The following is a 25,719-nucleotide window of genomic DNA, read 5'->3' on the forward strand; positions in this document are numbered from 1 at the left end:
GAAGTGGTTTTTTGAAAGTGGTCACTGATCTCCTACACATGCATAGCCCATATAAAAGTAAGATAAAAAAGTAAGATGGGTAATACATTATTATGTGTCTTTGAATTGCAATTTTTCCACTTCTTTACTACAACTCATTCAAAAAGAATAAGACTTGGAGCTATAGAGGTAACACATTGAAAGGTGTTGTGAATTACCGGCAAAACAGGTAGAAGCCAAACTCTTCAATAAGAGAGACAAACGCAATACAACAGGCACCCAACAGCTTGCATCCTAGAAGTGGCAGAATCGACCTCAAGAATGCAGCATAATTTGCAAGCTTATATTTCCATTAGCAATTTTATTTCTCTACGAGCATACATTATCCTCAGCTCATTATTAGATCAGCTCCGATTGACATCTAATATCTCACTTATTTGTGTTCATAGCTCAAATAGCAGGTGCATGCTGCAATGGAAGCACACCACTAGTATCCCTTCCCTGGCGGTGTGGCCAAATAGTATGTGCACAGAGACTGAAAATCTGAAATTTTGTCCATAAACTGTCTTCCGAACAGTTTCTCAAAGTATACATAATTACTTTTTGAATTTTTCCTTCTGTCATTAACAACAGATGTTTCAATTCAAGACAACGATTCTGAGAAGATGTCTTGGAAGAACATGTTGAGATCACCTCTGAAAGTGTCAAAAGCCAATAGTTTTGCCACCACATCCTGCAAACAGTTGAGAGCAATCAACATTCATCATATAGATGTAGCATGTGCTCATTATAACGGCCAGCTATTGGTTGTTAAAGTTATTAAAACCTCACCTTTTCTGGAAATAAAAAAATTTATTTGCTTAATTTCTTCTCTTCTTTGAAAGAAACTTGATTGCATCAAATCATTAAAACTTTGAGAAAAAGAACAGAGAAAGAAATGTCAGTTCTTCAATCATATCCTAATGTTCACCTTGTATTGCTGGTCTTTAGCCAATAATTTCTGGCTGAGCAAGCGATCAATGGGCTTCTTAGACTTGAATGACTCCAAAATAAAGGCTGCTCTTTCAACAACCTCATCTGGTACTCCTAAATTGAGAACACCATTATCCCATTCTATTATCAGGAGAGCTAAATTTTTTTTAAAAAAATGATCTAACACTGCATTTAAAGTCTGGCAGAGTGAGACTAATGAAATACCTACATCTATACGCGCGCATGTGGATTGATCATTATAATTTGCTTTAAAAAAAAAGTATGTATGTATGTATACTTGTGTACATATACACAAATACATATAGGTTATGGGAGGTGCTAGCTCAAAGTTTAGTGAAACAAAATTAGGGTTTCCTGTATTTTCAAACTTATCGTTAAGCTTCAAAATTTTTCTTGTGGTTATTGATTTTTGATAATTCTTCCCCTCAGTTCATTTTTCATAGTTTGCAGAAGAAAACCAGAAAAAAAGGGTCTAAGAGTAATTGTGACAGTCAGAAACTGAAACTTTACGCCTTAACTGCTCCAGCAAAAGGTTATCCAGTAAATCAGCTCCAAAAAGTTACTCTAGGAAAAAGTAGAAGCATTTGAAATATCTTTTGCAACAATACAACCAAGACTCTCTGCAAGCTTCTCTTTAAATATACCAGCAAGCCGTGCACAATGTAACCCTGCAAGATACATTATTTTCTTTTACTGGGAAAGAAAATAGAAAACCAGTGCACCTTAAAAGTTAGTATAAATAATAGACCTACCATAGCTTGAAAGGGCATGACCAGGCACAAGCCTTAACAGCAGAAGTACAACAACATTAGTGACCCAATTGTCCTAGAAAATTAACAGAGTAACTAGGGAAAAATGCAATATGTTAGAAGAGCTGAAACATGCCTGTATAGAAAAACAATGTCTTCGTTGCTTGATAAATTGCTGTCAGGTCTCAACACGCTCATGGTGTAGAACTTGATATTTTCGGACTGTAATAGTTTTTATCTCATTACATATCAAAAGAAAATGGAGACCCGGACAAAAATGTAACTTAATCATTTATACCTGGGGTAAACAACTCTTGTTAAATATCTCCATCAAGTGTGTACATAACAGAACCTGCAAGGAGTCGAATACTTAGGTGCATTAGACTCAAAAATAACTAATTGAAGAGACCTGTTAATGAAGAGAGAGAAAAATTAGGGAAGAGGGATCTTTTAACAATTTTGAGCCTGAATCCAAGCCAGATTAGGAATAATTTCTTCCCTTTTTTTTCATTCTTCTCCTTTTTTTTTATTTTTATGCTTAAAACAGATCGAATATTGTTAAAATCACGGGAAATAATGCCAAAATTTTGCTGTACTCTTGGTAGGGTTCTACATCAATCCTAATTAAAATTAATTTTCTAGGTATTTTTGTAACTTGGAGAGAATATATAGGACATGACCCCTAATTCAGGGATGAAACCAGGTACAAAATCATACTAGAAATAGGGCCCAATAATAAGGAAACATGCTCGAATTATTCAACTACAAATATAGAAACCCGACTAAATATTTGCTTGAATTATTCAACAATGCTTCTCTAGTAGATATTGCTTGTAAATCAGTAAAATTAGAAAGAGATACAAAGAGGTGCAACCATAAGCCCAAGATCAGGACAATAGTCCACAATGATTTCATGCTGCAGAACAGCCAAATAAGCACAACAACTCTTCAAGATAAAATCCATATCAATGAAATAGAAAGGTCCTATAACAGATCAATGTCTATTTGTTTCTGCAATTAGATGCATAGGTGCATCCAGATAGTTCTTAGAGTAATTAATATCAATCATGTCTCAAGTACTATCTAAGGTTCCATTTTTTTCCAATTGAATGTGTCTTTTATTATATCACATAGTAATAGTACTAAAACAAGAACTTTAAATCATTCATGGGTGACATGAAATAAATCATCATTCCATGCATAATAAATTATAAGCTAACAAGACATAGACAGGCAAAAAGAAATGTGCTAGTATACATGCACATATCAACATTCAGCACAGACTTGGATGATTTCTGGTGCTTAGAATTGGAAACATGGCAAATAATTTTTATAATAAGAAACAAGTTTGCCAGGAATTTCATTCATATATGCACAAAACATGAGACCTTGACTTTCTGACCGCATTTGATGCATCAAGGAAAATGGAAACAAAAATATCCTCCATAACTGTGTCCTAGAAGGTAAAAATTGAATAACAATTTTTCCATTTGATGTTGTTTTAGTCTGCGATAAGTGTGCATATCATAATTTAAACATTCATAAATATTAAAGTAAGTTCAAAAACAAAAATAATTAAAAAAGAAAAAAAAAAGAAAAAAATGATTTACCAATACCAAACTACTATGCATATGCATACTGTGTATCAGTACGCATGGTTCGATATGCTACGATACCTGTACTAAAAAGGCGGGCCTTGGTTTGAAAAGAGTTCAGATAACCAAAATGTGGGAATAACCAAAGTAAAAAAAAAAGCTTTCTAAAATATTTGTATACTTATTTACTTAAGAATAAATATGTGAGAGGCAAGAAAAACAAATGATAGCAGAAACCACCACCTCTAGACAACATTTTCTTAAATTAGCTGCGAATAACTCATGCAATGATAAAATCCATGAATAGTTTGAAAATAATTGAATAGTCCTTGATTGATTCATTTATGGCAAATTATTTGGACAACATTGTTACTATCACCATGCAAAGAGTGGTAGAATGACCAAATGCCCCTAAGTGGGTGAAGATCACTAATATGCTCCAACTACAGGCAAAGCATTACATTAGCCCTAAGCTAGGCGACTCTCCCTAAAAGCTTCTATCAATATATCACTAAATGGACTTCAACCTAGAGTAACACTTGATTATTCTTTATATGCAACTTTTCATTAAGTGGATTGTCAGTTTGTCACTACTCACTAGTATGTGTTTGTTCATGAATAACAAGATTTTATTAGCTACATGCCAGCTACTTGGTTGTCAGAATGAAGATTAAGAGGGCCTCAAATCAAGAAATTTATTTCAGCAACAAGAGGATTCAAATACATCCATGAGATATCCATTAGACATTTAACAAACTCTCACATGAGATCTTACATGATTAGTGGTATCAAACTGTCTCTCAAGAGACTAAGAGTTTCAAACATCAAAAGCAATGACTCTCTCTCTCTCTCTCATAAAATAGTTGGAATCCTGCATCCCAACTCACAAATCCCATGGCAAACCAAACTCTTTACTAAGGAACTAAAAATTTGAAAACAAAAAACCCAGCCTTTCACCCTCTCTGATGCAAGATGAGACTGCAAGGCTGGCAAAACCTGTAATAGATTGACCAAAGGATAGGGGAGGCCAAACCTGGAATAGATTGGCCAAAGGATCTAGAATAAAAGCTCAGGATGACGCTCACTAGGAGGCAAGGTCCGCCGAATCGGTACCAGGACCCATACCGGTCGGCACCCGGTTCGATATCGGTTTGGTACCGTACCGGCCCGGTATGAGAGGGTGTGCCAGTACTGTACCGGCACACCCAATTTTTTTAGAGTTTTCAAAAATATTTAATTGGTAATCACTCTTTTTGAACTTTTTCAATAATTTTAAGTCTATTTTGATTTTTTTTGATATTTTCTTGATATTTTTTGATATTTTCTTGATATTTTTTGATGTTTCTATGATCCCAGTTTAACCTAAATAATGCAATTTATTATTTTAAAATGATACAAATTATAAAATATTAGTGAGATGTTGCATGCTATAAGGAACAACATAACATATCCTCAAAAGTAGTGACATAAAAATTATAAAATAATACAATCAATTACATACATTTAAAGTACAATATACATTCCAATATCTAAAATCGAATCGAGTGGCGATGCCTCTCGTAGATATCCGGATCATCGGTATAGTTAGGAGGCACATCAGCCACCCCTCTAACCAAGCGGTGTTGTAGTTTTATACGTTTATCACATAAGAAACGCGTGTCAGATTATAAGCAGTTTCAGATCTCTCGCTGAAGCTCTTGCTGAGAAGTGTCCACTGGCTGATAATACAACTGTGGAGGGGCCCATCCAAATATGTTGGCAGCAAAATCCGACCCATAAGATATCTAGGCTGCATAGGATAGTAGCCACCGGAAGATGCCTCAGATGCACCATATTCATATTCATATCCATATCCGTACGAGTCATAGGTTGCCTATGGCTGCAGGTAATAGGATCCAGTAAACGACTCAGAATCTAATACATCTATGGATCCTACTCCGCGTACGAGGTCATCTGTAGTTGTATCGTATCCTTTCGAATGACCTCACGGAGCCCGTCTCCTATATGCAATCGTATCCTCACAGGCTCTACCAGATCGTGCACTGTAGTTCCTATCCTATGTAGCATGTATAAAGTAGGACTCACCAGCAAATCGAAGATCACCTTGCGGCTATGTCTCATAAATGACGGTCTTCTGTCCTCCACTCCCTTCTTGGTCAGCAGATCTATGACCACCAGAACTGCTGCTCCTGGTCTCTGAATCTGAATGTACCGACTGCTCCTTGACACTCTTCTTTGGGGCTGCAGGTGCATTTTGTTTTTCTTTTTTGGTGTGTTGGGCAACTGCCTTCTTACCCTTCATGCCCCTCGCTACCTGGCTATGCTGGAAGGATGTACATCGCCCTCCTAATTGAGTCGACCGAGCAGCATAATGGTCTCATCTAAGCATATCTCGATCATAACTTTGAGAGGATGTCTCGAACAAGGAGTCGTGGTGACCGGCTCCCTTATGGCTGTAATTGATCAGCTGGAAGAATGTGTGGAATATTGCTCTCAGCCCATTGCCCTGCATTGACCCTAGCCTCGCTGGCTACGAAATTGGCCGATCGTTGAGGCAATCTTCGCTCATCAAGCTCCGGCGCCTGCTATTGGCCCACAAGCCATCTAACCATAGGATCATCCTCATCATGTACGAAAGCCCTATGGATCGAATCTGTGTGCTTGAGCTCCACTTCCTTTTGAATACACTTCAGCCTCAATCTCAAATTGTAGTGAACATATACAAGATCGTTGAGGTGCTTCTATGTCAAATAGTTTCTCTGCTTGTTGTGGATACGGGCAAAGGTGGACCAATTACGCTCACAGCCACTTGAGAAGATCCGAATATCTAGCTTGCTTAAGATTTTTCGTTGACAACCCAAAATGGATCCACCATTTAGTTGCAAAAATATTGAATTAAAAATAGATATAAGATAGTGCCATATTAGTAACCATCTAATGCCAGATAAATATCCTCCTGATGTGTAACATACCTGGATTCATACTTTTCTTATTTACGACAGTTGTCGAGACTCCAAAGCTGTCGTTGTCCTCTCTAATATTATGGTCTGTAAAAAAAAACTTTCTTGTACTATGTTAACAATAGAAGATACCGGTTAACTTACCTCTTCTAGACATAGGGCCGCAACTTCTGGATCAGGCTCCATTTTGTAAATTGTTAACCCCATAGTTTCAACGGTTTACTATTTGATTTTGATGATAACAAACAAATGAATTTAGTTCATTATTATGGTTATAGCAAACGAATGAAAACTAGGAATTAAGATTTCTTTTGAAGGCAGATGCTGGAATTCTGAACGTGTGTTAGTATTTTCGGCATAACGTTTTATTGGAATATAATATTAATGCAATTCTTGTTGATCTCGAAAGAAGACTTATTTACCTAAAACTTTTATATTCAATATATTTTCAAATTTGAATGTTAGCTATGAGTAATAGGGTCTACAATCTATCTATCCATAGCTATAATTCAGGCTGACATATGTTTACTCTTTTAGCTGTAACTTTTCAACCAAATGTCCTTTTGAGATGATTCTTATCAGGTTGGAAAGATAACTTAAAGGGCTACAACTTTGTCTCTAGCCATTAAGTCAAATTCAGCCTTTTAATTTGTCAAAAAGCTGCTGCAAAGTAGAAAATCAAATCTGACGCGAATCTGCTTACATTAAATGTGTTGAAAAAGGGTTTTCAAAGCTTCAAATTGTTTCAAACGAGAAATTGGCTTCTCAAGCCTATAAAAGGAGGTTCATACCTTATATTGCAGCAAGAGAGCTCCATAGAGTTTGAAAGAAAAATCAAGAGAGAGCATTCTAGTTCAGTCTATATTGGAGAAGAAGAGAAGATTTTAAGTCGTCAAGCTTCCTTCCTCTCTTCTTTCTTTCTTTGTGAGCTTCATTTGTAAATTCAACTCCTTGGGAGTTATTACACACCTTGGGTGTCTCACATATTTGTTGTGAGAAGGTGAGAGAGCCTTCGTGGTTTTGTGAGTGAGGGATCGAGTAGATCTCTTAGAAGAAGTCGGTGGACTTCTAGACTCAAAACAAAGTAGTTTTGAGGGGAAGAGATTTTTGTATAAAGGTTACTAGCACCCTGGAAGCTAGTGCATAGTGAATATCAAGAGAGGTCTTTGAGTAGTGGAGCAGGCATTGGCCGAACCACTTTAAATTTCGGTGTCTTATTCTTCTCTATTATTTTTGCTCATCTTGTTTTAAGTTTATCATAGCATACTCATACACATAAGATTTCACCTCTTGCATTCTAGTTTTCAATTTGCATAAAGCTTCAAATTCTTCATTATTTTTGCAATTTGCATACATTTACATACTTGATTTTTATCTTCATTTTTTTTTGTTTATAACTCAATTCACCCCCCCTCTTGGGTTGCCTAGTTGGGCCAACATAAATGACATTACACAGAGCGGCTAGAAGTTCGTCATCCATATCAATTCCACCTGCGTTGTACTGAAACCAAGGGTTCAGAACTTTAGATAATATGTTGCACTTAGAGTTCATTATTGTCTTGGTAAAATTATACAAGTACAAGAGTAGTCTAATTTTCAATGTTCTTTCTTATCTACTAGATGCAAGTCTCTACCCATCTAGTAGTCTCACCGTTGCTTAATGATACCGATATACTCCTAGTCATGGGCTGGAACTGCCTCCCTAATCTGAGTTTTTGCCTTCTCCATTGCGTGATACAGAAAGCCCATCTGGGGGTATCTCTTTCTGTCCATGGTCCGAAGCACTTCATATAATGGTTTGATAATTTTCACTATCACATTGGCCCGCTGCCAGAATGTATGTCTCGTCACCAAATTCTTGATCCTTCAGTGTCGGCCCTCGCATATCTACTTTCCTACCACTCAAGACTGACAAACATATGATGTAGGGCTTTTTTCTTCTTAGAAGGCTATCATGTGCAATGTAGTTGGTAGTAAACTATGTGACTGCTGATCTTAAGATCTCTTTCCCTGCATACCTCCTCATCAGTGAAAGGACCCATGTATGGTTATAAATATACTTGATGATGGTTTGGACTATCTCCACTATTTGCTGCACCCTACGAATTTTTGCAATGTCCATCAATATGAGGTCGATACAATGTGCAGCATATGGGATCCAGAAAATATGTAGTTGCCGCTCCATCAAAATCTCCCCAATAGCCTTATATTACGGCCCATTATCAATGATGACTTGCATGACATTTTCCTCCTATCTGATCAATCAGCTCCTCCATCAGTTTGAGGATATGCGCGGTGTCGTGCACCTGAATAGAAGCATCAACCGACTTGTAGAAAAAAGTCTTCGTATCACAGTATATCAGAAAGTTGATGGTGCTCCGCTTGGTAGGACCGGTCCAACCATCACACATCACAACAAGGATTGCCGAACCGGTACCGGTAGGCATATTGGTCAACCACGGAACCAATTCGGTATCGGTTCGGACTGGTACCAAACCGGTTATCTTAATACAGCACGCCGTTGTGGCATTTAATGCCACAGAGCGTGTGGCACGTTGTGGCCGATTCAGGTCGGTTTCGGCCCAGTACCACTGGATTTCAGCCCCATAGGGGCCCAAATCATTTTTTAATGCCGAATTGGACCAGTCAGAGACCAGACCAGGCCGATTTAGCATTTTTTGCATCATAGTCAATTCATATGTGGGCCACTTGCTCTTGTAGGAGGCAATCCATTTCTCTCACTCCTTGTTACTGTCTAGAAACTCACCGTAGATGTCCTTCAGGCCTGAAGGATCTACACCGGGACCAACAGCCTATATGGAAAAAATGGTAGAATTGTAGTACGTATTGTCTGACACATTCACTAGAATGTGGTTGAAGCGAAACTAAGATCCAATAACTTGTGACATATCCTTCTTCTTATCCTTCTTTAGCATTGAGTCAATCCTCTACTGCTTCGAATCTCTGCTGGAGAAGCATGTGGATCTAAATCATGGATTGCGGTTACTGGTGGAATCTCTCTGGATGGCTTTTTTCTGCTACCAAAATCCCTCAGTATAGATGCAATCCGGCCACCACCTCTGCTGATGGCCTTTTTGACTGAGGTGGTCCTTCTGAACAGTAGATCTGCCATGCTGCTCGCAGAATCGGAACCCGACTCGTAGTATGAGGGCCCAAATTGCGCCCTATGCCTAGCCACCTCATTCTACTGTCACTGATCATCCAGGTTCGTCTGCATAGCAGCCTAGATCTATATCTCCTCGTCATCTAAAGCGGACACCTCATCTGACTCTCTGAAGTGATAGAAAGGTGGCTCTACCACTCAGCGATCCACCTCTGCCTTCTTCTTGAAAATCCTCCTTTATTACTTTAAAATCAGTGAAGTGCTTCTTCATCAGCTGCTGAACCTTTCATTGGCATTTCCGGCACATAGATATGTTAGGATAACCTTGTTGAAGCAGTACTTAGCTGGTGGTAGTTGGTCGGGATAACTACCAGCTAAGTATTGTTTCAACATAGTTACCCTTCCTTTCTTGAACTCTGCGTTATACTAGTTGCACTTCTAATGGTGCAGGCCTAAGAGCATTTGCCCATGATTCCAGCCAAAGTCACACTTTGGCTTCTTTTTTCTTTATGGCTCCATTCTTGCAGGTTTATCAACCACCTCAGTTTATCAATTATTTAAAAATAGCAAAATTTCATTACGACAAAGATAATTTTTTACCTCAAAAAATACATCTGATTTATCTAAAATACATAATATTAATTTTTCATATTATTTATTTATTTATTTATTTTTAAATTTAAAAATATGTTTAAATTTTATATATTCAAAAAAAAAATATTTCTAGCTCAAAGTTCCGATTCTAGCTGGTTCGGGGCTGAAACTGAATAAACAAGGCAAACTGACCTAGTTTCGCTTCAGGTTGGCTCAGTACTGCCCGAACTGGACGGTTCGGCTCGGTTCGGTAGACCATGCTAGGAGGTGAACGATGCCACTCAACATTACTAATTGCAAATGCCACTTAACGTGACCAAGCCAAGTGCTTGATTTGCAGGAGGATTCACTCACTCTAGAAGCAAGAATACATGCTAAGAATAATTTGCAGGAACCTCAAAAAAATCCCCTTCATATTTCTTAAATAATTTGGAAATTCGAAAGCTTTCCAATAGCATATAACACTACCCATAAAACTCCAAGAACAGGTTTGGCCAGAACAAATTCCACTTTCATAGCAACCTTCAGTAGGCAAAACTGGCTCTGATACCAGCTTGGTGCAAGCCTAGCTTGCAAAGGTGTCCAAACCTAAAATAGATTGGCCAAAGGATCTTTTGGAGTTCTAGTAAATTATTCTCAGTAAGTCTTCTTGCTTCTGGAGTAAGCGGTTCCTCCAACAGGTCAAGCACTTGATCCATCCACAATTAGAGTGATCAAGTGGCATACGTTGCCTCTCGGTGAGTAGCATCCCAAGGTTATTCTCTATCCTTTGGCCATTCTATTTTAGGTTTTCCCACCCTTGCAAGCTCAGCCTGCACTCTCTCTCTATATATATGAAAAATAAAAAAAATTTGGCATCCCAACCCACAAATCATATCTCAATCTACTCTCCCTCTTTTCAATTTAATGATAGCCATCCATATGTTCTCTTATGTGCTAACCTGTCTCCACAGCTACTCGCACACCGAACACCAAAAATTATTGTCACTCACATGCACCGCAAGTGCCAAGTGCTAGTAAAATTAATATAAGATTCTGATGGGATCCAAAATTAACAAGCGAGAAATGATTATAGAGTTTTTTTTCCCAATAGGGATATTATCAAGTATATTTGTACAGATTAAAGAGAAAATTGGCTTAAAAAGCTATTTTGAGACAACCATGCATGACATTTGCAAATAATAGTATACTTGCAACAAAAAATTAACAAAGATCTGGTTGTGTCTTATCTAACCTTTGGAGGACAATCATAGTTTGCAAAATGATCTATAGCTCCTCCAAGCAGACCAATGCCATCTACATATTTTTTAATTGATAAAGAAAACCCATCATGCTTATGCTTCTTAAAATGCCTATAACATAGCTACCAAAAAATAAATTGTATATAATCTAATGGCCTCACCTTTTGTCAGTGTACCCTTACCAAATTCATCCAACAAGCACAAGGACCGTGATGTTGCTTGCCTACAAAGATCATCATTGACCAATAAAAATTCAGAAGATGATATATAAATGTCTTGGACATAAATAATATGATAAATACCTAAGCATCATTCCCACTTGATGAAGGTCAATCATAAAAGTTGATTGTCTAGTTGTCATGGGTTTGCTTCCCATAGCACAAAATATCCTATCAAATTAACATATTGTCATCAATCAAAGCCCTCGTGAATGACTATGTTTACATTTATCATATCAAACCTATCAGTCATTCCAACAGCAGCAGCATCAGCTGGTACAAAGCTTCCAACATGAGAAAGAAAAACCACCAAAGCCACCTGAAACATAAGTTGTCCATAAGTTTATAAATTAAACATTTCATGATCTGTTCTAGCAGCATATTTTCCTTAATATTGTATATTGCAGTTATGAATACAAAAAAACTTGCATGCCATGTTCTGAAACATGTTATGTGATTAACTCATTTTGTCATGTTCCAAACATGTAAAAAAATAGAGAGAATTTAGTCACACAAACACTAAAATAATAGATTAAAATCTCATCTTACTGAACTTTTCAACACTGACAAATGACTATATAAAGGAGGATGGCTGCAACCAGCACGAAATCTAGTGCTTATGAAGCTTACTTTGAATTTATAGCTTGTATGAACGGCATCTCATATTTTGTAACAGCCGCTCTTACGGACTTCAAAGTTTGTTCATTAAGCTTTCATGTTCAATTATAGATGATAAGACAGGCATGTTTCAGTTTCTTTCATGCTTAATATTTTTCCCAAGAAAATTATTGCCGTGAAAGGTAAGTTTAATTATGCGTAGGTGTTGAATATGATGCACAATATGGTCTTCCTAGATATTAATAATCAAAGAATTGTTCTCATATTCAGCAAGCCCGCTGATCATCCAAAGGCACTTGTAACAGCCCGTAAGTGCTAAATGGCTGGTTCCTTCATATGGACATCTAGGTCATTCCATGTTCAAGATGGGACACACTAAACCTATGCAATAAAAAGATAATGTGCACGACCTTGATTACCAGATCCTGCAACCAATTTACTTAATTCATCTCTTTTCTTCATCAATCTCTTTTCTTCTTATTCTCTTTGGTAGCATTTGGTTGCAGAATAAATTGTGGGAATAAGGAAAAGTTATCTAGGTATTGTAGAAGGGATGGACTTATTCCACAGGTGATGGGGACATCAGAGCCCTTCATCCAGATGATTCTGAACCCCCGGATTGAGTCAAACCCGTTTATTTGCATATTTATTTTATTTTTATTTTTGGGCTTGTTTGCATTTTAGGGCTTATTTGTGTTATTTGTGGGTTTATTAGGAGTTATTTTTGTGTAAGGGGATTTTATGTTAATTGTGTTTATTTGGCCCTATATATAGGGGACTATTTTCATGATTAGGGTTTTAATGAAGTGATTTGGAATTTTCTTCCCCCTACGTTCTTTCTTCTCTTTTTCTCCTCTCCTTCTCTATTCTTCCTGCGTCTCTACAACCTCTTCTTCCTTCTCCTTCTCTTGTTCTTCCTTCTCCTCTTTCTCCGCACTGGTGCTGCATCAACTTGGTATCAGAGCCTCGGCTTTGCCCCTGTGCCAAAGCCGCGGATCCCTACACAGCGCCTTTCTTCTTTGCTGCCACTTGAATAGTCACCCCCACGCCCGCTGCACAGCTTCACCCCACCGCCTCCGCCTCCGTCTTTTCTCCTTTGACTTCCCACTGCCCACTACCACACGCCTCCTTCATCAAGCCTTCCTAAAAAAAAAAAACAAACCTTTGCAGGTTCCCTGTTCCCGTGACCACCCGTCACCGCGCTCGCGGCCACCGCTTCCATCCCTTGCTGACGACAACACCAGCGCCGCCGCTTCGATTCGCTGCCGGAGGTCGCCGTGACCCCACGGAAGCCCGCCGTCCTGGTGTCAACCGCGCGGCAACCGTCCTGACGGAGGAAGCTCTCGGCCGCGACCCCGGTGGCCACTGTCCGTGGCCAGATCCGGGAGTGGGACACCACTCTCCTTCTCCGTTGCCGCCCTAACGCCTCCCTCCGCCGCTGCAACCCGGGCCGCCCGCGTCTGCCGCCAACCGCCCGCATCGGGTCCATAGAGGGGACCGCCGCCGACCTTCGCCGCAGGCCACGAAGCCGTGGCCGTGATCTCGCCGCCGCCGCAGGTCGCGGAGCTGCCGTCGTGATCCCTGCCTCGGCCTGCAGCCGCCGCCGCGAAGATCGACGCCCTCCCGAATCCATCGGGAGGTTGAAGAAAGAATCAGGGTAACGGGTAAGTTCTCAACCCGTTAACCCACAACCCGGTAACCCGGGTCCCAAAAAAAAAAAAAACCGTGCCTTGCACGTGAGGACTAACGGGTTATCGGAGCGGATCACGCCCGACAACCCGAATCTAACCGGATCCACTGTAAAGAATGCACGTGACCTCACGTGTCTAAAAAAAATAAAAAAAAAGAAAAAAAAAGAGTAAAAAAAAAGAAGAAAAAGGGGTTACCTCTTCGTCTTCCCCGAGCCGTGGCCGTCGTTGCTCCACCGCCGTCGCGCCACCGCCACTCCGCCGCTCGGTTCCCGCCGCGCCGCCCAAGCCCAAGCCACCTTCCGTCTCCGCCTAGGTCTCCGCCGTCGCCGCCCCGTCGCCGAACGCTGTCTCCATCCAAGCGCCACCGCTCCACACCGTGCTGCCGTCGCCCACCGTCGCTGCCGTCGTCGCCGTTCCTTCGCCGAACCGTCGAGGTGCCGCTGCTTCCTCACGGTGCCCCCCCGTCGCCTCGCAGCCACCTTCCGAACTCCCATCGCCGTCCCCTCCACCAAAGCCCCTCGCCGCCTCTGGCTTTCCCTCCGTTTGCCTCTGCACCAGACCGCCGCCACCCGCCTGCCGCTTCCTCTGCTCCGCCGCCGGTCGTCCCCATCCCGAACCGCTGTCACCTTCCGCCGCCCCTCTTCCCCTCAAACCCCCTTCCTATCGGGCCGATCCCACGCGCCTCCCACCCACCTTCTAATAAGCCCACATGGGCCGACCCCAGGCCCACACAGCAGGAGCCTGCCCCGACTCTCTCTCTCGAGCCCAAGTCAGCAGGTCGCGCCACTGCAGAGCCCCTTTCAATGGGCCTTTTCTTCTCCAGGGGCCACACCACCCCTTCCTCCTCCCTTTTCAAGCCCATCAGCTGCACCTCGATCCCGCCCCAGCCCTCGAGCGCACCATTCCTGTTTCCCGACAGGTGATAGGTTTCTACTTTTCTTGGGCTTGTTCATTTAATTATGTTCTAGTTCTCTTGCATGATAGCCATATTTTAAAACTTACTTCTGCTGTCCAAATTCAGAACATAGAAACCCTACTTTCAAACCCATCCTATTCGCCTTTTAAAATCTAGATATTAAATTAGCACACTCTAGCAACTGGACATTTCTCGATATTATTCGATCAGATTACTTTAGGATCAGAACAACTGTACTACTTGATTGCAATCTAACTTCTTAAATTGAATAATCTTAATTCTTAATTCTGAATAACCGAAGTAAAAATCAGCAACATTTAAATTTTAACTTATTATTGTGAAGACTTGCTGATTTCTGAAATCATAATAGATTGCATTAGTAGGTTGTCCTGCATCAAATTTGGTCCTACATTATAGTTATTAGGATTTCGTTAGTGACACTGCATTTCACATCATCAACCAGTGTCATCATTGCATGCCAACCTGTAGTGATATGGAGTACTATCTCAATCAACCTAAAACCTCTGTAGCTACCATGAATTCCGATATTTTGAGGTCTATCAAGGAACAGATCATTGCCATGCGGGCTGGATACAAGGAATTCACACAAGAGATCCGTGAGCTCATGCAAAATTCTAGGACCCCTACACCGCCAACCCCTGTTGCAGCCCAACCTAAAATCGGTTTGGTTGCACCACCTATAATCCCTCCCCATTTTCTTGGGCACCAAACCCAATGCTCAAGATGTCAACAACTCGACCACATAGCATCCCAATGTTCCATTAGGACCTACCTGATTACTGAACCAGAAGCTAGGAGCCAAGAGGTCGAATATATCGAAAAAGTCTATGAACCAAATATAGAAGACTATGAAGAAGACTTTGAAGACGAACCTATAGAATTAGATTTTGTTCAAAATGATTCCCAAAGGGAGACTATTGATCTAAGTACAACCAAGCCACTTCACATCACTATTGTGGAAGAGGTAGTGATAGATATTGAGAGCCAGTCACCTGAATTGGCACTTGTAGCTAAAGATACACATGTGGAGTCCAATCTTGAACATTCCTCTATAGTAGTTTTCCTTCTAGAGGAGTTTAATGATGTAGTCCCTGATGATCTTTCGGATGCACTTTCTCCGATGTGTGATATCCAACACGCAATTGATCTAGCTTTCGGAGTATTTCTGCCCAACCTTCCACATCATAGGCTCAACCCAAATGCATATGCTAGGACCTGGGATTTAATATTATCGACAGTTGAGTTTGCATATCATAGTTCGGTTAACAAGTCCAAAGGCAACCCATAGACTTGTTTTTCATGTCTCATCAGTATAGAGCCGTTAAGTCTGCACAATCAATTGCATCACATCCATATTCATTGCATCAAGAAATCAGTAATTGTAGTCATTTAAATAACTTAAAATATAAATTCCTTGCTGATTTACACAGACGTTATAAAGAGTTAAGTGAAAAAGATTACGTCATGATAAGAATTAGGCTTGAACGATTTTCTTCAAATACGTTTAAGAAATTGCAAACTTGTAGTGCAGAACTGTTCAAAATCTTAAAGAAAATCAGTTCGAATGCATATGTTGTGGATCTTCCTGATGACTATGGGATTAGTGCGACATTTAATATTGAAGATTTAGTCCCATACAAAAAGATAATATTCATGCCTTCTGACCCCTTTATTGATATACCTGCCCATGTTGGACACCCTGACCTATTACCTGCTGTTGAGCCACCACCTCCCAAATTTCATGCACGCAGAGAACAAATAGAATATATATTGGATGAGCAGGTTATTTCAACCAGGAACGGTGGTTACCAACGTTATCTTGTTCGGTGAAAAGGTCGACCAAAGTCTGATGTGACGTGGATTTCTAGAGCACAGTTGCAGCGCCTTGACCCCGATCTTCTGGAGCAGTACGACAGCCGGCCAGACCTGTACTCGACGGGGTCGAGTTTTTCTCACCCAGGAGGAGTTGATGGAGACATCAGAGCCCTTCATCCAGATGATCCTGAACCTCCGGATTGAGTCAGACCCGTTTATTTGCATATTTATTTTATTTTTATTTTTGGGCTTGTTTGCATTTTAGGGCTTATTTGTGTTATTTGTGGGTTTATTACGAGTTATTTTTGTGTAAGGGGGTTTTATGTTAATTGTGTTTGTTTGGCCCTATATATAGGGGACTATTTTCATGATTAGGATTTTAATGAAGTGATTTGGAATTTTCTTCCCCCTACATTTTTTCTTCTCTTTTTCTCCTCTTCTCCTCTATTCTTCCTGCGTCTCTGCAACCTCTTCTTCCTTCTCCTTCTCTTATTCTTCCTTCTTCTCCTCTTTCTCCGCACTGGTGCTATATCAACAGGATAAGGGTTTGTTGGCATTTGGTTGGAGGAATGAATGTAAGGGATAAGGGTAGGGAATAATGTGTACTTAATGTGCACTGGATTCAACAAAACCCTTACTATTGCATGGGAACAGATTCATTTTAGAAGCTTTTTTCCCTTCCAATATTTTTCTATTGGAGCTTCCCGCATTCCTTTTATCGAGCATAATGATGCGAATCGGGCTTTAATGAGTTCTAATATGCAGCGCCAAGTAGTTCTGCTTTTTCAGTCCGAGAAGTGTATTGTTGGGACAGGGCTGGAACGCCAAACGGCTCTAGATTCGGGGGTTTCAGCTATAGCCGAACACGAGGGAAAGATCATTTATACTGATCCTCACAAAATCATTTTATCAAGTAATGGGGATGCTATAAGTATTCCATTAGTGATGTATCAACGTTCCAACAAAAATACTTGTATGCATCAAAAACCTCAGGTCCGGCGGGGTAAATACATTAAAGAGGGATAAACTTTAGCGGACAGTGCAGCTACAGTTGGTGGGGAACCCGCTTTAGGAACAAAACATATTAGTAGCTTATATGCAATGATTTGGATTTCATCACAAGTACAAAATTGTTCTCTCTCTATTTTACGTATTTAGAGAGTGGATAATGACAAAAGAATAATCAGGGGTAATATGGTAATTAGGAAGAATAAGTTTCTGCCCAATTCTGTGGAATTAGCTATTCGTGACAGGGCCACCTAAGCAAAAAAAAAGACGGGGCCGGAAGGCCCAGAACAGTCTTATAAGTTATAACGTAAGTGGGAGGGATATCCCCTGGGATAGTGGGAACAAGCCTATGCACAGTTCCCCAACGTTGATTGGCAGAATAAGCGGTGAAGTGGGGAGATATCCTTCACCTATTCTATAACCAAACAAGACCCTAGGTGTCAATCTCTTTCAGGGAGGACATTAGTGTTGATTCTGTATGCTGTAGGATTATGGGTTTCTTTGTCAAGGTGACTTCAGCCTTCACGCCCTTTGATAATGCTATTTTGACACAGGAACAAAATCAAATCATTACATAATCTAAAGGTCAACCACACTACAAGTCTAACTTGTTATTCCTTTCTTTAGTGCTTTCTTGGGATTGGTCCAAGTCAAGCATCAATGTCCCATAGAAACATTTCTTGTAGGCGGTAATATCGGGAAACATGCCAATTTGTGCTGCTTCAATCTATTTCCCCTTGGAGGAATATTGTTGCATCTCCAATGGTGATTGCCACTTACTATCTCACCATGCTACAACTCATTCTCACTTTTCTTACTATTCGGATTCATTGTTGACCGCCTAACCCTGAAATCTTTAAAACTACTCATTGTCAAACCATAAAATAGTTGCATCGATTATCTCTGTACATCTACGAATTATCCATGATTTTATCTTATCGCACTCCATTTTATGTGTTCTCTTTGGTTAAAATTGCAGTCACCCATATATATATTTTCACCTATATCACCTTTGTCAAACACTAGTAGTTAATAATAATAAAAAAAGTAAAATATTTGAAATTAGTTAAATTAATTATTTTGTTCTGAGGCATAATAAGTATGCTAAAAATAATTTTTTTCCTTATATTTAACTATTGGCTATACAAATTAGACAACAAATTCTGGTATTTATCATTATGGAGAGTGTCCAAAATGGATGGGGTTGTTTTTTCGGCACGAAAGAAAGATTTATCTTTCTTCGAGCGAATTCATTGTTGGATTGCGCAATGGTCGTTTCGAGATTTATACAGATGGATGAATGGATGAGTTTGAAATATTTTGAGATCTATACAAAATACGATCCAACAGTAAATATTGTAAAAAAAAAAATAATTATTCTTTTCGTTCGAGAAGGATGCAACTCAAAGCCGTCCAAAACCTCTTGAACCCTAGTCCAATAGAGTGGAGAGAAATTCATAGCTGGTTGGGGGGACGGAGAGTCGGAGGGGAGAGCTTTTGTGTGGCCCTCAAAGTGACTTCACGTGAAGGTAGGATGAGGAAGGGGCTGGGCCCTGAGCACTTGCTCTAGGGGAACCATCGCTTTACGAGCTCAAAGCGGCTCCCAATGGGTCCCACGGCCCTCAAATTGCTAGTTTCCTTCAAAATTATTTCTGAGCAATATTTATCCAATTCTAAATTTTCATTGCATTAATATTTTTATATTAAATTTCCAAAAAATATGTACAAATTACATAACTATTAGAAAAATATGATACATGATCCAACAATTATCTGAAATATCTTTACATGCCATTAAAATTTCATAAAATTTTGAATTAATAATATTTTAAATTAATTTTTAACAAAAAAATAATTAAAATAAATAGTTAAAAAATAAATTTTAATTATGGTTAATGTAGCCTCTGGCAGGAGGCACTACATATTTTTCAGCCCATGGTAAGCACTAATAGCTTAATTAATCTACGAATTACTATAAAATTAGGATTTTATTTGAGAAACAATTGCGATAAAAAAGACAATAGATAGCATCCTAGACCCCGAGTATCATACTAATTTTGGAATCTAACATATTTATTTTTTAAAATTTTCTATCCAAAAAGATATTTTAAATTTTTCTCCATATTTTTTAATTTTTACCTATTTATGGTATCTAAGATATACCTTGGTGAACTGAGGATCTACCCTCTCTACTTACCCTTTCATTCTCTCCTTCTCTTTCTGCTCTTTTTTCCTCTCTTTCTCCTCTTCTCACATTGCTGGGGGGTGAAACAGAGGGAGAGAGGGGTGTGATGACCTTTTCTCCATCAAATATTGAGGGGGAGGTGCTGGTCGGGCTTGAATCAGTCGCTTACCAGCTAAACCTTCCGGACTTGCTCAATTTCGACCAGTTCGGCCCGGTAAGGACCGTTACATACTAGTTCGAGTCCTATTTCATAACAAGATAACGGAACATTCCGATTCGTGGTCAATATGGTATGATACCAACCAAAGGTTTGGTACGGTATTACATACCGTGATCGATATATTAAATCATAGCATAGCATCTATTATTTTCTTCTGAGTATCTTTTGAAGTTTTTTTATTATTTTTGTTAAATTATGCAATAATACTGATCTAAAATTGGTAAGGTCGCAACTGCTGCAACATTTTGTTCCGGCCAATTGTTGCCCAACTTCGCTTAGAAGCAATGCCAGCAACAAACACACACATATCCTACTAAGGCCATCCTTGTTCACACCGAAATCTACAGCTTCTTTGCTGCAACTGACCAGCTTATCCATCATCCCTTAGGATAATACTACCATTACGATCACTACTGGGTACAAAATTCCATAAGTATCTAGCCCATGTTGAAGCTCGACTCGGAAGCTGCTACAGCAGTAGATGTCACTCTAGCCCTCCTATACCCATTTCTCAAATAAGAACTTACACGAATCATGGTGACACCTTTATTTTATCTATTCCTTCTCTTCTTAGCTTAATCTTGCTCTGGATATTTTCCTGTTAACTAGCTTATTTATCATGACTTGCTGAATCTATCAACTCTTTATATATGTCAGATTATCAAACTGAATATGCATTTTTAATTTGAGAAGCAGTTTGCATATCATACTTTTTTCTTGCTCTACTCAAACTTCTATACATAACCCTCTTTTTTACAATGCAACAACATCATGTCATGGACAAAACAAATATATGGAATAGGATTTGTTTGCTCTTATTATAGAAAATGAACTATGGAGCAAAAAAAAAGAAGTTCAAGATTACTATAATATTAAGGAGATAGCATGCATGGATAAGAAACAAGATACGCAAAAATAAGTTTTTTAGCAAAGATTAATTAAAGGTTGCTAGGTAGTCAAGAAACTTAATGTCATCAGTTCATGACAACATATGCAAGCAGCAATAAGTGTCCAGATCAGTATTCAGATTGAGAAAGAAGGTTACTCTTACATGTTGAATGCAATTTCTTTTAAGAATTCCTTAAAGTTGAAATGGCACACCATAGATGAACATAGTTTCTTATAAAATCTAGTTTAAATTGGAATATGAGTTCTAAATAGAAGGAATACAACATAAGTCATGTGAAATTATCACCAAGTATTGAATCAAAATATGTGCATGTAAATGTAGGCTAATAAGTCTATGTGTATAACATGTAAATGTAGGCTAAAATAGCAGCGGTAAAGGTTCATTGAGACGACCACCCAAACACTGAAAGCATACATATACAATAGAAGCGTAGCACATATAAAATCTGTTATGACATCCAAATATAAAGATAAACTTCCCTTGAATAACAAGAGGAGGAATCATAAATGTTACAATGGCTATGAGCCTATGACAATTTCACCTGCTTAATATAAATGCTTTTCCCTGAGTAGTTAGGACCAGTTATGATGTTTATTCTCCCTGCAGAAGACAGAACAGCTATGATATAAGTATTTAATGTGATTTGTCAATTGTAGAAAATCATGTCACTGGTTACCCGTATTAAGAATTTTTGTATCATTTGGAACAAAAGTGTCAATAGTCATTTCCTGCAAAACATGTCTGGAATGCTAAAAGAGTTAGCAACCAATCACACTGGTAACTCAATTACCATAAACCTAATATTAGAAACTGGAACTCTATTACCAAAAGCCAATAAACTAAGGAAGAAAGGAAAAACCTATATCAATGATAAGTCCATTCCTACAGAAAAAGGAAGATTAACCTGCCATTCTGTATATCTAGCAATGTGTCCTCAGTCAAGATGGGCCGCACATAATTGTTCTGCTGAGCAACCAGTGCTAGTGACAAAAAGCTAGTAGGAGTATTACATGAGAAAAGCACACATATCATTAAGTACACCACAAAGAACAAAAAGGCAAGTAACAGCCTCATGGGTCAATAAGAGGAATGAACTGAAATATTTTAAAAGATTTATCTATCGTCAAAATTACCAATCCAGTTCTGCTGCAAAATTCACTGCCTTGATTAAGTGAGGTACAAAATGAGTTATTCGAGACACCAAGTCCCTAATAATAGCTCTCTCCATGTCTGCACCAGGATTCAAGGGATGTGAATCTTAGACTCTGTTAAGTGTTACAATCCATGTCCTGATGTAGTAAATAAAAAAGAGGATGTGCTGTTATATGACAAACCAAACTCCTAATTTTACTTTATCTGTTGTGCCCAAGATGACAACCCAAGAGGGGGTGGTGAATTGGGTTTTTCAAATCTTTTAAAAACTTAAACAATTCTTAAGTAAAACTAATCTGAAATTTAGGCATGCATAACAAAATGAATGATAAATAAATGCAGAAGATAAGAACAAGCACAAACAAATCAAATACCGAGATTTTATAGTGGTTCGAAGCCAAACTCAGCTCCTACATCCACTCTCCATGGCTTCCCCCTTAGGAATTTCACTATAATCTATAAACAAGATTACAACTCAGTTGTTTTTGGGGCTCACAACCAAACCTAGTAGATTTTTCCCGGCAATCAACCAAAATCAAATTATTTTGTTGGTACAGCTAAACCAACCCCGAGTTCTAACCTTTAGGAAGTCTTTGCTGATTTCCAAGCTCAGCAAAACTTAGTCTATTTTTCAGGACAATCGACCACAACCTAGCTGTTTTATGGGTACAACCAAATCTTACAAAGCAGCTAATTTTTCATGCTATCGGCCGCACCAAAAACCCCACACGAGATTTTCTAATCTTGTGTACAAAAGAAAGGTAGAAAATACATACAATATAACCCCTACAAAAGTTGGATTAATGTCGTTGAAGCTCAAGTTTGATTGCTTTGGAAGTTGGGATCTTGGTGAACAGAATTCAACACTTTCCCTTTTCTTTTTTTGCTCGCTCTTGATCTTGTGGAGAAACTAAGTGATAGGAAGTTGAAGCTCTCTATCAATATTTGGAAGCTCTCTCTGAAGTGGGTGGAGGATTTGAATGGTCACTTCTCAGATTGATCCTCAAGTTGAAGCTTAAGAACTGGTGATAGATGTGTATTCTTTTTCTTTTACCTTATCCACTCACTTTCCTTGATCCCCTCTTCTTATTGTCTTCCTTGGGTGTTTATGCATTTATATCTTCAAAAACTAGTTGGAAGATATTTCTAGTCATTAGAGAGGCTAAAATAGCCGTTGAGAATGAATATGGCTATTTTGGTTTTACAGAAAAACTAGATGTTAATGTTGTTAGGTGCAGATGGGCCTACTCGTAATCTTCAGGGGTTGACTCGTGATCTTCAAGGGTCGACTCATCCACTACAGAAACTGCCAAAACTCTTCAAAAACTTCTTCATACTTCTTCATACAACAAATTAACCACTCCAAAAACAGAAAATTATTAGTATCATACTCAAATATTTTGTCCTCATCAAAATCAATCCATTGGGTCAACATTATCCACCTGCAATTTAGAGTTTACCTAAGTCAATGGTAAACACTATTATTCCTGTTATACTGCAATTCACATTGAGTTAGAAGAGTAAATATGAACAGTCATAAAATCAATTAGAGATGATTAGGCATAAGCTCAAGTAGCTCAACATCTTGATAGAAAAAAATGAATAATTAGATAGAAGCTGCAAGAGGAACTCTTGGGCAATATTTGAATGAAGCATATGAAACACAGAGTTGATATCGAGCCCCTGACAATTGCACTTTCTATTATTCACCAGCTATCTAAGGCACTTGATTCATATGGTTAAATGTTATGATCCATGTTATATCACATTTAATATGATTAAGAAGCAGTAAGGAATAGCATCATCAAATCATTCTTCAGATTTGATTACACATGTTAACATATGTTTACAAAGAAAATAATAGCCAGAGTAGCAAGAGCAAGATGTAGATGAAGATTAAATTTTGAGAAATCAAATAACCTTTAATGACTTACAATGATGAGTTGGTATCAGCAATATCTATCATAATATTAAGCAAAACCACATTATATTGCCCAATCAATATACAAACATGAAGACACTTTGGATGAATAAGTCACAAACTATTTAAGTTTTTCAATAGTTGCAGGGTTCACAATAAAAGAAATCTATTTTCCTCTTCATAAATAACATATGATTTCAGATAGTAGCTGAAAAACTTGAAGTTAAAGCATTCTCTGATAATCTTACAAAGTAATGTGCAATTAATTTGTTCTAAAAGCATATTTCTGCAATTGACAAATGGAAGGGAAGAAGAAGAATGAAAGAAACCATACCGAGAATTTTATGATAAATATCTCCAAGAAGGTTGTCCAACTCTCTCGTCTTGGAAGTATGATAAAAATATTTTTTCTCATCCCCATCTTCTGAAAACTGATTGAGTTGCATGTTAATTAAGTATGGATGGTTAAGTCAAGCATCAGATAACTACATACCGCAAATTCAAAATCTTGAAGTTTCTCCAATATATCTTCGTTGAGTTTCTCATCGAAAATACACATCAAGTAACCTAGAAGCATAGAAAATAGGTAAATGGGAGGACATAAACTGATAAATAAGTTTGGAAGAAATATTTATTTAACATAATCAAAGCTTAGGGCATATTTGGTGTTGCTGCTCATTTTTCCATAAGTTCTTCTCACAAAAGGAGAAGTTAGAAACAAGGACGGCAGAACCGATATCGGGCACCGTACAGGTTCTCCGACGGCACAAGTCGGGCTTGTACCGACGGAAGAGCGGGCACGCAGACCGTGCGAGAGAGAAAAAGAGAGAGAGAGAAGGCGGTGAGGCGGAGGGAGCCCGACGGAGGGTGGCAGTTGCCGACGGGGGCGAAACAGTGGTCCTGTCGCGGCCTAAATTTTTTTTCGATGTCTAAGTGAATTCGGCAAGCGATGCCTAGCCTCCCGCAGCCTGTGCCGGCCTCCCGCCCTCTCCTTCTTCCTCCCTGCCCAGCTCACTCTTTCTTTTCTTCTCCTTCTTCGACTCCGGCAGCGGGTTTCATTTTCGTTGCCGGAACCGCACCAGTGAACTGCCTGTATGGCTCGGAACGGCCGGAATCGTCTGGTTCGGGATGGTTCCGCCGACCCTGATTAAAAGCAATGCTTTCTAGCTTCTCCTAAAGCAACTTTTTTAACTTTATTCCTGTAGAAGCACTTTTTAGGTATTGTGGCCAAATACATTTACTCTCCAAGAAGTGCACTTTTGCTTTAAAAATTACTTGCTTATCATTACTTGCTCATCTATAAGAGCTAAAGAATGCTTACTAAGAAGCCACTTGTGCTCATGTGTTGTTTCCAATACAAAGTTCCATTATTTGATGAGTCTAATCAACAAAGACTCAAGCAAAATTTTCATCTAAAATTAACTTTGTATATGATCAGAAACTTAGCATAACCAGAAATTATTGAAGGCAAGGTCCAATGCTATTAAGACTGAAATAAAATACTATCCTAGTTGAAAGAGAAATCTTACAAAAATATAGACCAACCTATTTGATGTATATAAACAATACATGGAGCCTTTTTACTCTCATGCAAGAATGGAAGAGAAGCATTTTCGAAAGACGAAACCTGAAGAGCTACATAATTAGAATACAGTACAGTATAACTAAACTTCAGAAGATTCCTAGCTTGAAACTAAAGAAAATAATGGAATAATTTGCTACCTGGTCTAGAAAATCTGGCAACCCCTCATATATCATTCTCAGCTCGTCCAGCTGGATTTAAAGAGATACATTAGCTCTTTAAATTAA

General features: G+C 38.8%; 1 protein-coding gene across 1 annotated transcript in view; it reads right to left on the reverse strand.

The window, feature by feature from the left end:
• Nucleotides 1-515: 515 nt before the first annotated feature.
• MSH5 (MUTS-homolog 5) overlaps nucleotides 516-25,719 on the reverse strand; it is a 38,647-nt gene continuing 13,443 nt past the window's right edge. Inside the window, exons 16-33 of the mRNA XM_039129306.3 lie at nucleotides 25,633-25,683; nucleotides 25,456-25,537; nucleotides 24,404-24,477; nucleotides 24,245-24,341; nucleotides 21,971-22,067; nucleotides 21,742-21,831; nucleotides 21,514-21,578; nucleotides 21,379-21,437; nucleotides 11,696-11,772; nucleotides 11,538-11,624; nucleotides 11,397-11,458; nucleotides 11,229-11,290; nucleotides 2,020-2,073; nucleotides 1,858-1,943; nucleotides 1,725-1,756; nucleotides 1,617-1,640; nucleotides 950-1,065; nucleotides 516-712 (exon numbers count right to left, since the gene is read on the reverse strand). Coding sequence (XP_038985234.3) covers nucleotides 623-712; nucleotides 950-1,065; nucleotides 1,617-1,640; nucleotides 1,725-1,756; nucleotides 1,858-1,943; nucleotides 2,020-2,073; nucleotides 11,229-11,290; nucleotides 11,397-11,458; nucleotides 11,538-11,624; nucleotides 11,696-11,772; nucleotides 21,379-21,437; nucleotides 21,514-21,578; nucleotides 21,742-21,831; nucleotides 21,971-22,067; nucleotides 24,245-24,341; nucleotides 24,404-24,477; nucleotides 25,456-25,537; nucleotides 25,633-25,683 — 1,305 coding nt within the window. The 3' untranslated portion in view covers nucleotides 516-622. The remainder of the gene's footprint in view (nucleotides 713-949; nucleotides 1,066-1,616; nucleotides 1,641-1,724; nucleotides 1,757-1,857; nucleotides 1,944-2,019; nucleotides 2,074-11,228; nucleotides 11,291-11,396; nucleotides 11,459-11,537; nucleotides 11,625-11,695; nucleotides 11,773-21,378; nucleotides 21,438-21,513; nucleotides 21,579-21,741; nucleotides 21,832-21,970; nucleotides 22,068-24,244; nucleotides 24,342-24,403; nucleotides 24,478-25,455; nucleotides 25,538-25,632; nucleotides 25,684-25,719) is intronic.

The sequence above is a fragment of the Phoenix dactylifera genome, chromosome 5, assembly GCF_051530095.1.
Source record: "Phoenix dactylifera cultivar Ajwa chromosome 5, Ajwa_hap1_PhDact_Kaust_v1.1, whole genome shotgun sequence".
Lineage (NCBI taxonomy): Eukaryota > Viridiplantae > Streptophyta > Magnoliopsida > Arecales > Arecaceae > Phoenix > Phoenix dactylifera.